Source organism: Nyctereutes procyonoides, unplaced genomic scaffold, assembly GCF_905146905.1.
Source record: "Nyctereutes procyonoides isolate TBG_1078 unplaced genomic scaffold, NYPRO_anot_genome, whole genome shotgun sequence".
Taxonomy (NCBI): Eukaryota; Metazoa; Chordata; class Mammalia; order Carnivora; family Canidae; genus Nyctereutes; species Nyctereutes procyonoides.
The window spans coordinates 14,477,047-14,491,026 of record NW_026575145.1 but is presented as its reverse complement, the minus strand read 5'-3'; the positions used below and the strand labels follow the sequence as shown (position 1 = coordinate 14,491,026).

The 13,980-nt window shown below is 38.3% G+C and overlaps 1 protein-coding gene across 1 annotated transcript in view; it reads left to right on the top strand.

The window, feature by feature from the left end:
• Nucleotides 1-12,293, top strand: part of AKAP6 (A-kinase anchoring protein 6) — a 482,960-nt gene extending 470,667 nt beyond the window's left edge. Inside the window, exons 13-14 of the mRNA XM_055309349.1 lie at nt 423-3,838; nt 8,893-12,293. Of these exons, the coding sequence (XP_055165324.1) occupies nt 423-3,797 (3,375 nt within the window). The 3' untranslated portion in view covers nt 3,798-3,838; nt 8,893-12,293. The remainder of the gene's footprint in view (nt 1-422; nt 3,839-8,892) is intronic.
• Nucleotides 12,294-13,980: the final 1,687 nt, after the last annotated feature.

Here is a 13,980-nt window from a genome sequence, read left to right as displayed (position 1 = left end):
TAATATTCCACTGTGGACTGCAGCACTAAGAGTATCAGAGTGAATGTGCCTTGATGATGTCACAGGCTGTACTCTTTTTACCTTCATTTACCTGATAGTTTTATCTTCACCCAGTCCTAGGTTTAAAATGTAGAAGAATCAATAGGAAATGGTTAATTCCAAAAATTACAATGTGGCTGTAATAATTTTACATTTTAATCTATGTTATTGCCTTCAGTGACAAATTACTATCGATAGAAAAACCTATTTCAATAATCTTGGGTATTATTCCAGAGGAGAAAAGAGCTGATAATTATGCTATCTTTCAAATCCATGCTTGGGGCAAATTTCTTTCCTGACTCTTCCAAGAGATTTTGAATGGATAAAGTGTTCATGTTTGTGTTCCCTAATTCTTTTTCTTTTTTCTTTTTTGTCCTACACAGGAGACTTTGAATGTGATTGATCCTGGCTTGATGGAGCTGAATGGTACGAGTGAGGATGCCCTGGAATGGGATGAAACTGACATAAGTAACAAGTTAATTAGTTTGAATGAAGAATCAAATGACCTTGATCAAGAACCCCAGCCTGTCATGCCTTCCTTAAAGCTAGAAGAGATAGGTAGTGAAGACCCTGGTTATGAAGAAGAGGCAGGTGATCACGGGGGATCTCAGTATGCCTCAAGTATCACCGCCCCCTCCAGTCCACACATTTACCAAGTGTACAGCCTCCACAATGTTGAACTCTATGAGGACAACCACATGCCATTTCTGAAAAACAGTCCAAAGTTCACCAGCGTGACACAGCCTAGTGTTTTAACTAAGAGTCTCAGTAAAGACTCTTCATTTTCATCTACTAAATCTTTGCCGGACCTCGTAGGAGGTTCCAATTTGGTGAAGCCCTGCCCATGCCATGGAGGAGACATGAGCCAGAATTCAGGCAGTGAGAGTGGAATTGTGAGTGAAGGAGACACTGAAACCACTACCAACTCTGAAATGTGCTTGCTCAATGTGGTAGATGGGTCCCCAAGTAACCCTGAAACTGAACATCTGGACCCACAAATGGGAGATGCAGTTAACACGTTAAAGCAAAAATTTAAAGATGAGGAGGAACGCATTAAGCTTCCAAATAGCTCTCAGTCATCCATTTCACCAGTGGGTTGTGTTAATGGAAAAGTTGGAGATTTAAACAGTATTACCAAATATACCCCTGATTGTTTGGGAGAAGAATTACAAGGAAAACATGATGTGTTTACATTTTATGATTACTCGTACCTCCAAGGCTCAAAACTCAAATTACCAATGATAATGAAACAGTCACAAAGTGAAAAAGCACATGTGGAGGATCCCCTGCTTCATGGTTTTTATTTTGATAAAAAGTCCTGCAAATCTAAACATCAGGCTACAGAGTTACAACCAGATGCACCTCCCCATGAAAGGATTTTGGCAAGTGCATCCCATGAAATGGATCGGAATTCATATAAAAGTGGTGATGTAGAGAAAACATTTGCTAGCATGCAGAATGGCAGACAACTCTCCATTTTATCACACAGTTCATCTATTGAGTCCCTTTCTCCGGGGGGTGATTTATTTGGATTGGGCATCCTTAAAAATGGCAGTGACAGCCTCCAGCGAAGCACTTCTTTAGAAAGTTGGTTGACATCCTATAAAAGCAATGAGGATCTTTTTAGCTGTCACAGCTCTGGGGACATAAGTGTGAGCAGTGGCTCAGTTGGGGAACTGAGTAAAAGGACACTAGATCTCCTGAATCGTTTGGAGAATATCCAGAGCCCCTCAGAGCAAAAGATAAAGCGAAGTGTTTCTGATATTACTCTCCAAAGCAGTTCCCAAAAGATGTCCTTTACTGGCCAGCTCTCATTGGATATAGCATCTTCTATCAATGAAGACTCGCCAGCATCTCTTACAGAACTTAGCAGTAGTGATGAGCTCTCTCTTTGCTCAGAGGATATTGTATTACACAAGAACAAGATCCCAGAATCAAATGCATCATTCAGGAAGCGCCTGACTCGTTCGGTGGCTGATGAAAGCGACGTCAATGTCAGCATGATTGTTAATGTCTCTTGCACCTCTGCTTGCACTGATGATGAAGATGACAGTGACCTCCTTTCTAGCTCTACCCTCACCTTGACAGAAGAAGAGCTATGCATCAAAGATGAGGATGATGACTCCAGTATTGCAACAGACGATGAAATTTATGAAGAATGCAACTTGATGTCAGGACTGGACTATATAAAGAATGAACTGCAGACCTGGATCAGACCAAAGTTTTCCTTGACAAAAGATAAAAGAAGGTGTAATCTCAGTGATGAAATAAAGGGCAGTAAGGATGTAAGTAGTAGTGAAATGACCAATCCCTCGGATACCCTGAACATTGAGGCTCTACTGAACAGCTCCATAAAATGTCTCTCTGAAAGTAATGGAAATGGTAAGAATTTATCCCACACCCATGAGTTAGGGACAAAGGGTGAAAATAAGAAAAATATTTTCAAAGTTAATAAAGATCCATATGTGGCTGACATGGAAAATGGCAATATTGAAAGCACTCCAGAAAGACAGAAAGACAAACAGAATGGGATTCCAAAGGAATCAGAAACTCTTAGTTCAAGTAGGAAGAAGAATTCAGACACTGAGCATTGTAAGTGTAAAGCACTTATGGACAGCTCAGATGATTCCAATACTGCTGGAAATGAATTTGTTCCCCAAACTCTTAGACATCGTCCAAAGAAATGCCACAAGCACCACCATTTTGAAAATGCAACTGCTGCTTCTGCTCCCACTGAGAAGTCTTATCCAGAACTGCCTTCAGAAGCCAGAGTTATCAATAGACAGGATTCTGACGTATTGAAATCTTCATCTAATGATGCACCAAGGGTAGCTGGAAAATCTGCTCAGTGCTGCTTCACACTTGAACAAAATGAAACAGAGGAGAATGTCTCTGTCGGTGACAACATTTCCTGTTGTGACTGTGAGCCAGATGTTTTCCATCAAAAAGATGCTGAGGATTGTTCAGTACACAACTTTGTTAAGGAAATCATCGACATGGCTTCAACGGCCCTAAAAAGTAAATCTCAACCTGAAAATGAGGCAGCTGCTCCTACCTCATTAACTCAGATCAAGGAGAAGGTGTTGGAACATTCTCACCGGCCCATCCAGCTGAGAAAGGGGGACTTTTATTCCTACTTATCTCTCTCATCTCATGACAGTGATTGTGGGGAGGTCACCAGTTACGTAGAAGAGAAGAGCAACACTCCAGTGCCACCAGACATTACTGACTCTGGCTTAGAAGACAAGGAAGACCCCGAATGCTTCTTTGAGGCCTGTGTTGAGGACGACCCCGATGGAGATGGGCCTTGCCTCTCCAGCACCCCTCCAGATGAACCTACTCTTTCAGATGAAGCTGCTACTCCATCGCAAGCAGCAGCTGGCTCTCCTACGTTCAGTGATACTTCTCTCTTAGCTGATGAGGTAGACATGGTGGCGCTTTCAAATCCTCCCCACCAGAAAGAATCTGATGTTGGAAAGGAAGCAGATGGTTTACCCCCAGCTACTATCTGTGGGGAGAGCTCAGAGTTAACTGCTTCAAGGCTGGGCAGTAAAAGGGAAAGTTCAGAAAACACGGATGAATCAGGAATGCCCGAAGAACGTAATGCTGCTCCGGCCAAATCTGGAGTTCCAGGACTCTCCTCAAAGGCAAAGCAGCCAAAAGACAAGGCTGTGTTACATCCCAACCCCAAAACTTTAACCTGTGAAGAAAATCTTCTAAATCTTCATGAAGAACAACATAAAAATATGCATAGGTAGAATGCAACCCTCTCCACGCATGAAAATCATCTCATTGAAAGGTATGTATACTCCTATTTTAATATATAACTTTAAAATATTTTTAAACGTATATTTAATATAAATCTATATATACTTAAAATACGAGCCTGAGTCAACAATGCCATGATAGGAGGAAAAACTAGTCAGAATGACTGGTCATGGCAGATATTTATCTGAATAAGACATTTAGGTGGAAGAAACATTCCCTTGAATGCAAGTAACTGTGAAGCTAAAGTGAGAGGAAATAGTCACAATCGACATTTCTAGTGACATTATCTTTCCTACATCCTTCTGGCAAGAAGAATACAAAATTTCAGGAAGTGGCTGAATAATGAAGGACCTCACATTCTTCCTTCCACCAAGGGAGGAAGAGAAGGTTCCCCCAATTGCAGTCACACCCTCTGATCAAAATGCGTGTGCAGTGATAGTGCTCCGCACCTGAGTTTCCTGCACACAGAGCTGCCCTCTCCCTTCAGTGCCTGGAAATGAACAATGATTAGGTTAAAGGCTGCATCTTCTGATCTGGGCCTCCCTTTTATGCTTCTGTCTAATGTAACTATCATCACATTTGCTTCCCCAATGGAAGGCTGTGCTGTCACAGCTCCTAATCATGGCCAAGTCTAAGGATTCAAACAGGAGGAGAAAGTTGATGTTCAAGAGGAGGCTCTTATTTATCCACACACAGCCTGAGAACAGGCCCAGAAAGCAAATGCAGAGAGAATACATGACAAGTTAATGGCGTTTTGATAAAAACAGAATTTCTGAATTTTGCCTGAAGGTGACAGGCTGATTTCCATCAAAATTTTTAAGAAAGTCATTCCACTCTTCATATTTAATAAGACAGCTATTGATTGATAATTCTGAGATGATGATACAGCTCGAAAAATGACACAAAAATTCTGTTATTTTCTGTGTCTAAGCCCCTGTGATGAATATACTTTCTCAATCAAGTCTAAAGAAGAAAATTTGAGCTTTTGAATGTGAGAGCTGTATTTCACCAAAGTGTGAGGTGCCGAATGCCATCTCCACCCCCCCCCCACTCCAGAAGCTTAATGCCGTAACCTAAACTCGTGCTATAGGAAATGAATTACAGAAGCAATCTACCCTAATTTGTTAACTTATTCAAATAACAGTTATTATACTTAACTATGCTAAAGATTATCTTTTTTGTGGCAGATTGTTTATTTTTTGATGAGCCTAATTACTGATTTTCTAAAAGTAATTTACATTTATTACAAATACATCTTTTAAAATGTGACAGATAAATGTTGTTCCCATAATGTATTATGAAAAAAGTTACTATTTAAAAACACATTATTTAATTTGAAAGATGAATGGCAAACATCATTATTTTTTTTCCTGCAACACCTGTGCCCTAAGCTCATTAAAATGTGTGATTCTGTGTAGAGCTGCTAGAAATGGGGAGGGGGGATCTATACCATATATACCCTAAAAATAAACTCAATATGCAAAATCGAGGGAAGACATCCTACTTACTAATATAGCTCAACTAATTTTCTATGTTTCAGACTCAGTTTACAATTGGCCGCAAGTGAGAACAAAAGTAGGAGAGAGAGAAATGTATTTTCTGTGAAACATGTCCACCCCATAATCACATTCTCCATCAGTATGCAGTGAAACTGACCAGTAAGGGAGAATAACTGCAATCCCATAAGCTGCTTCTAAAGAAGTTCTATTAGTACCAATTGTACTGCTGGCTCTGCCAACCTGCCACCAGAAGGGCTGGTGGAGGGGGCTGATTTTTGTTTTCTGCAAAGGGATGAAGGCTTGGAAGCAACACTGCTCTGAGCATGATATCATGTGACTGTGACCCTTACTCAAGTCACCAGTCAGTCTGATATCCGGAGCCCGAGAAGCTCTGGCACAGAAGAGGCACCCAGGGTCACAACTCTTCCCTTTTAGATACTCCAGGAGTATCTTCTGTCCTTTACATAGATAGAGAAGGGAAATGTAAATGATAAGCAGCTCCATCTTTGCACCCGGGAAGTGAGTATGAAGTGAACATGCTGTTGGATCTGCGCAGCCCTCACATTTTATAGGCATGACAATATAAAACTATCAGCAAGCCCACCTGCCGGTCAGCAGTATTTCATTGAGCCCCAGAGATGGGGTTCCTGGCCCTATCTCAGGCAATGGGAGAAGCAGCCAGATTTTACTTCTGCAGAACTCACATTGCACCCAAGTGACTTTTTATCAGCCAAGGGCCACTTAAATAACCATATTTCCTAGTCCTAGTCAATTTTTTCAGTATCATGCAGATCAAATATCTGGATGCCTAAATTTTTCACCAGTCGTTACCATTGGGTACCTGGGTATAACTATTTACATTTTGTTAAAATATTACCGACCATGACAAGTTATTTAATCTCAAAATGTTGGCATGCCTTTGGTGTTAAAAATCAGGAATACCGTAGTAAAATTATTTGGTAAATATGAAACCTCAAGTCCATAAAAGATTAACTGTTGTCATTGTTCTCTCTACAAGATTCAAATAGGGCGGGAAAAGCTCTACTTTTTAAAGCTGTTTCAAAACTATCAGTTGGGGTGCTCTATCTAGATAATAAAATACACCATATTCAGTTTGCTGGGCTTTTTTTCTCCAGAAATAAGTTCTCAAATGATGAAGTTATGTCATCTGGAAGAGCTACAACTTAGCACAGAAACAGTCTGCAACACTAACAAGAATTCTTTTCAAAAATTTTTTGAGGTTTTTTTTCACTTACTATTCTAATTAAAAACCCACTGAAACTGTTGAAGTTTTAGACATGGTCAAACACAGGATGCATTTCCACTGATTTCTAGGCACACTGCTGTGCTTTTCACTATTTTCATTTATGTGTCATGTTTCTACAAAAATAGAGAGGTCAGTTATAGCAAATCACATCAAAGGAAAGGTAACTGGATAGATCCAGATATTTCTGCCTAATTTGGAGGAAGCACATAATGTATGTCTGGAGTGCCTCCTAGGACCTGCCTAAGAGATGTACTTTGCACTAATCTTTTTGCTGTATTCTGACAGTTATTTCTTCATAATCCTCATCATAAGCCTCTGATCTTTGGTGAATGATTTAACCGTAAACTTCAGGCTGGATAAATCCTGTGGTATAAAAATTTAACTCATCACATGCAGCCAGGGAGGTTTTTTTGTTTTTTTTTTGTTTTTTTTTCCTTTTTGGTTTACTCTGGTTTTCAGTTTTGTTTTACTGTGTATGGTGTGTGTGTGTGTGTGTGTGTGTGTGTGTGTGTGTGTATTGGAGGGGCTGTATTTACTTAGGATGCATATATTTCCTTCAGAACTTTTTAGCTCCATTTTTTTCCTGTTTTATTGGTCTGCAAATGTAATTGTTGGTAGCTCATAGAGTTTAGATTTTCAACAATTACTTGTATTTATGCATGCTCAAGTATACACTTACACAGTAAAATTGCTGCCAGTCAGTTATCACAAACTGAGAAAACTTTAAGAGCAAACATTTCTCATGTATACAACAGAAATTCTTATTCTGTTAGTTGGATTGACACTAAGTATTTAATATGATCCAAAGCTGGCCAAGCAGGTTTAGGAAACTACTTTTGGTGATAGTGTATTACTTTTTCACTAAACAATACAAGCGTAATCTTATCAAATTTACCTTCAAAAATCACTTTTAAAGTGGATGTGAAGGTTCTGGTGGATGTGAAATGTTTTTATTATCCAAAACTTCTGAATAACTAGCCCTGCCATGCTAAATGACAAAGATTTTACTGGTCGTCACCTCTCTCTCTCTCTCTCTCTCTCTCTCTCTCACACACACACACACACACACACACACACACACCAGATCTGTGTCTCAATCAATTTTGCCTGCCCCTTCCCAAGTGGGCCAAGTTGAAAGAATTGATTATCCAGAGAGAATTTAAAGCATTAATAAGACCAGCTTTGCCTCACCTAAGGATTCCTTACTCTGCGTCCGTATTTCGATTCAGGTCCTCAGCATTTGAACAATGCATCACGTTCTTTCTTGAGTTACTGCAGTATTTGAATGTACCAAATTTTGTACCATCTGTTCCTGTCCATCTCTCCCTGTTCTTGAGAACGGGCCTTCTATCCCCAACTTCCTGTGACTTCAGCCAAACCACATTTGCTAAAGTTTTTCTGGCTCTTAAAGTTTACAAGATTATAGAGAAAGAGACAGAGAATGAGAATATTTAGTTCTAGAAAGACAATAAAGCAACCTGACATCAGACATCAGAACTTGTTAAAACCCAGACAAGCAAAAAAAAAAAAAAACCTGCTTTCTTTGAGAGTTGGTCGGAGGACCTAAAGTAATTACATCCTGTACTGCCTATCCCTGGAATTTAGCCGTCCCTTACATCCAACTTGTTGCTTTCAGCCACTTAGAAATAGGCAGAACTGGTGAGGTTGGAACAAATTTGTATCCGAGCTATCGAGATGTACAGATATAATTGAGTCATTCTTATTTGCAGAGTGTACCTTAAATGAAATGCATTCGTATTCGAGCCAGAAGCCCAAGTTATATCCTTTTATCCGCAAGGGGCTGAAAACATTTGGGATTCTAACGCTGCTATGAATATTTCACCGCTGTATAATACTGGAATTGTTCAGTTCCATTGTCACACATAGTCACTGAGGGAAAAGTTGAACCACCTGAGGGCCCAGGTTCCCAGGCTGTGAATCACTGCTGATACTTTGCCACATAGCTAGGCACCGGCAGCCTCACATTTTCCGTGATTTGAAACTATCTCTAGTGCTCAAAACTGAGTTCACAAGCAAAAGAGTAGATGATATCCAGAGAAAAAGTCCAACTTGATGATTTTTCTTGTTTTCTTTAAAACCATGTCTTTAAAAAAAAAATCAATGCATTTTTCAATAGATTCTGAAGCATCTTTGTCAGTAATGTGAAACTTGGGCAATGAAAATCACTGTTTTATGTATCCTTTTATTTCAGAATATGAGCAGATAGTTCCAAAATGACAGTCTTCCTCAAAGGGCTCACGTTGGCAAATGAAACAGATTTCTGATACATTTTCTTATCACTTTTTTTGTTTCTTGTAGATAAGCCTGGCTGTAACTCAGGGCTGGCCTCCTCGTCCCACCCTGGGCTAGTCTGTGGTTTCATCACGTCACTGCCAATTGTTACATTGACCTCTCCCAAGATGAATCTTCCCTCTGAATGCGATTTGTCCACATGAGCCTTGTGATCTGGATTGTGCACTGGTTTTCTTTAGGTGATTGTCTTTGAAGTTTGACAAAGCTGCTTGTTCTCCCATGGATTCCTGTCCCAAGCTACCTCTACCAACCCCACCTCTCCAGCGAGACTTTTCCGTTTGCCTCCTCCCTCCCCATCTACTCTTTAAAGTTCTGCAGTCCACCAAATTGATGGTCCATTAAATTCACCTGTCTGGAATGACACCACCCCCAACCCCTACCCCTCGCCACCCATACTTGACCAATTTCATGTTTCAATCTGGATTTTTTTTTAATGGTATGATGCCTGTGTTTATTGAAGGAGATTTACCTAAAAGGCCAACATTTGATTTGATCGCAGCATACAGAAGAAACATTGGTCTTTCTTTCAAAAGTTAGCAACTTTTAAAAGCGCTGTTTTATTTATTTTATCTTAAAAATAATTATCTATGCAGCACTTCAAGAAACAACTATATGGGTGTTGTATATTATAAACTGGTGATATTCTACTATTAAATTATGTACAACATTTTTGTTTTTTATGCTTCTTGAGGTGGTAATGAGAAAAAAGTTTTTTAAAAAAGTGTGCCTTGCTGTATTTCTTATACCATTTATTAAAAAGCTGCTTTCACGGTAAAATTATGTTGGTTTGAAAGGAGGAAATAGCAAGGTTAAGATGTGTGAATAATTTCTGTATATATGTATAACCAAGTACAAACATTGATGTATAATGACAGTATAAAATGCTTTCATGTTTATGATGTCTAGTGATGTGGAAAATATAAGCCTTAAACCATTAGATTGCATGGTAATTAAAATTGGCATAATAAACATAGTTTATTGGGGGAAAAGGAAAATCAGTGATCTCTTCTACCTGTGTGCTTTACCAAATTATTACATCTAATTCTGGAAAAGCTGTAACATGTAGTAGCTTCCACAATATCCGTGTTGCATAAAAGGCTTAAAATTGCTTAAACTACACATGAAGCCTTCACAATTTTCAAAATCTTTCTGATCACTGTAAAGATCTTGGAACACAAATGATTAAGTGCCAGTTCCCCTAAATCAATAAGAACCTATCCTAGATTTTTTTATTTCTACTTATCATTGATGGTTTAATATTGGATTTCAGGCTACCTAGTCCATCTCATATTTATTTTATGTAATTTTTTTGAATGGGTTTAGTAGAAAGATGGTGGTAAAGTCTAGAAAATTTGACTATTTTAATTTAGACTATAGATTTCAGGTGTATATTTTGTTAGGCGAAATTAGCTGAGAACTATTCCACCTGGTCTTTATTGATCTTCTTAAAAGCAGTTTTTAATTTATATCCTAACACCTACTAAAGTGCCTGATACACAGTAGGTATTCCATAAAAATGTACTGAACTTAAGTATTGAATTAGGCAGTATGGATGACATGTACCTTTTCATTTTGAGAAGCCTACACTAAAACATGTAAACAACTAGAAAAATATGTAATGCAATCATTCAACTGATAGTTAATTAACACCTTTTATCTGCAAGGACTATTCTAGATGTGGGGAATGCAATGATGAATAGAGGCCCTGCCCTCCAGAGGCTTACCTGTAGTATAGGGGAAGTGAACACACAAATGAGATGCAGTAGTTGTTCTACAGGCAAGGTAGAGAGCAGTGTGGGAAAAGAGGCACAAACACAGACGTAGCAAAGAGGGACGAGGCGGAAGGAAAGGGCTAGAAGGGAACAAAGAGTTAGACAATAGAAAGTGAGTGAAGTTTTATTCCAGGAGTAGTAGGCAAGAGGTAAACTGGGAGACTGAATGAGGAGTCTTTAAAAAAAGTTAAGTTGGAGCTTTTGTATGTGATATGGTAGGTAGTCTTCCTACAAAGGAAACCTTGTACTCTTTCTTTGGCACGTGACTTTATTTATCATTAGAACATTAGCACAATACCAAGAATGTTTAAATAACACGAGTCTATAATTTTACCGCTTTAATAACTACTCATATAGTTATGTCTCTTCTAATCTTTTCCATACATATTTCTAAATTGATTAATAATTCTAGGCTTTTGAATCGGTAGTAATAGTTCAAAAGAAGTTTTAGGTAGACATCTAGTAGTGGTGGTCAAGATGATTACAGGGGGAAGACATTAGAAACGGCTTGTTAGGAGGCAGCTGCAGAAAATAAGCTAGGCTTGAAATAACAGAGTACACGGGGATAGTGGCCCAAGATGCAGAAAGAACAAATCCTAGTGTCTTTGAAACACCTAAGAGCATTTGGGATCTCTGCTAAGGTACGGTATTATTTTACATATTGAGACAACCCAAGTTTTCCTTGGGTAATGCCAAGGTCTACGTCTACTGGAACAAACTGACTATAATGTTCCATTTATCTGTTATATACTCATTGAACACCTTGAGGTATTAAAAACATTTGCTTCTTAATTATCTACTTAATATTAGCACTGAATTTGTAAAATGACTTCTATTGAATAGTACTTTTTCTGGTCAGAAGGGATGAGATAGCTTCAATCTCTTGCTGTGTGTGGGCACTACCTCCTGAGTCAATCGTCCTTGAAAATGGTCACACCAACTCTGCCTACACCTTCCAGAGCCAGCGATTCTTTATTTGTTAAGTCAGGCTGTCCCATGGTTGGGCGCGTCTCTGTTAGAAGGTTCTTTCTCCGGTTGCTGAAATCTACAGAGTGCTCCCTTGGCTCTCCTTTAATTTTGCTCCCATTTCTGGCTTCTGTCCTGCTGAGCTGCTCAGAGTATTTCTACCCCTCATTTCTCATGGCATCTTTGAGGATGACCAAGGCCAGTTACTCGTCTTCTCCCAGGTGCTGTGATTTCAGTTCTTCATTCCCTCAACTACTCTTCATTTGTCATGGGTTTTAGATCCACTTCAACCTGAGTGAATGTTAGCAGACAGAATCCTTGAAGGTGAGGAGCTGTCTTTATCATCATACGTGTAGAAAAATATCTGAACATTTAAGTGGTTTTCTCTAAAAATATATTCAAGATATATGTTTATTCTATTATTGTAAATTTCAATAAATAAATAAATAAATAAATAAATAATCCATTATGTCTTTTAGTGGCCCAGTCTAGTGCCGGAGTCATCTTGAATCTTTTCCTTACATCAAATCCAAACCTAACCTGTTTCCATATAAAGCAGGGTTCCCCACCCCTGCCACTCCATTTATTTATTTATTTATTCAGTCATTCAACAAACATTCATTGAGTGACTACTTGTGTGAGGCACTGTTGTTTGGCATTAGAGATACAAAGGCAGCTAGAATATCGTCTCTGCCTACAAAGAGTTTATAGTTTTTCTTGTGAAAGTGCTTTTCATGTCCTTGAATAGAGTGATCTCTCCACATTAAATGATGACCAATTTATTTTGTTTCCTATCTAGTTTCTCTACATTTTCAAAAACCTAGTGAGCAAAAATAGTATGCAGTCATCCGGATCTGACTACTAGAAGAAGTGAAATGTCTTTCGTGTTTGAAAAAAATTTTTTTTAAGATTTTATTTATTTATTCATGATAGACAGAGAGAGAGAGAGAGAGAGAGAGGGGGGGGGGGGCAGAGACACAAGCAGAGGGAGAAGCAGGCTCCATGCAGGGCGCCTGACGTGGGACTTGATCCCAGGTCTCCAGGATCATGTCCTGGGCCAAAGGCATGCGCTAAACCACTGAGCCACCCAGGGATCCCCGTGTTTGAAAATTTTAATTACAGAAAAAAATTTTTCAGATTTCTGGTCACTGAATAAATATGCATCTTCAACAACAACAGAACAATCTAAATTCAGGGCTTTTGTGAATCTGAGTTTGATGATTTTGCTGTGTTGTATTCATCCAGCATAGGTCTTACCCATGCTAAAAAATTTCTGGGAACAGATTCTAAACAACTATCAGTACACACTGAAATAATCCAGCTATTTCTCACAAATCAAATTATTTTAATTTCCAAATGAGTTTAGTATTATTTTAGAATTTTGATGAATACCTGATTTTTCAAGCACTGTATAATTCGATATTTTAAGTTTTCTAACTTGAACCAATGAATTTATAACTTTTTTCTATACATTTTTTCAACTTTTATTTTGAATAATTTCAGGCTTATATAAAAGCTGAATGAATAGTACAGTATTTTCATACTCATTACTCAGATTCATTTATTGTTTATATTTTACCACATTTGTTTCATCTCTCTCTCATACACACTTTTGTGTGATTGAACCATTTGAAATTGCAGATTCTAACACTTCATCCAAATGTTTCAGCATACATATTCTGAAAACAAAAGTATTATTCTACAAGTGCACAATGCCATCCTAACACCCAAAGAATGTAACACTGATACAGTGATATCTGATAATCTCTATCAACTCTATATTCAAATTTTTCCAAGTGCCCTGAAAGTGTCCATTTACAGTTGTTTTTTGTTTTAATCCCAGATCCAAACAAAAATCATGCATTGCCTTTAGTTTTTATGTCTTTCTCAATTTGAACACTTTCCCTATGCTTTTATTCTTTCTTCTTTGGTCTTTCATAACTGACATTTCTGAAAAGTCCAGGCCACTTTTATAAAATGACCCACAATCTGGATGTGTCCAGTTGCTTTCTCATTATTCAACTCAGGGTAAACATTTTTGTCAAGTATAATGCATAGGTGATGTTGTGTTCAATAGCTGCTCTTTAATGAAGAATGAATGAGTCACTGACCTTCTTGATGTGTCTCGAAGTTCACACATTACTCTTAAAGCTCATGCTTTATTAGTTTAGGGCAGGGGTCAACAAACTACAGTTTGGGCTAAATCTGGCACACTGCCTTTTATTGTTTGGCCTATGATCGAAGAATGTTTTTTGCATTTTTAAATGGCTGGAAAAAGAACCAGAAGAGTATTTCATGACATGTGAAAATGGTTTGAAATTCAAATTTTGGTATCCATGAATAAAGTTTTATTGGA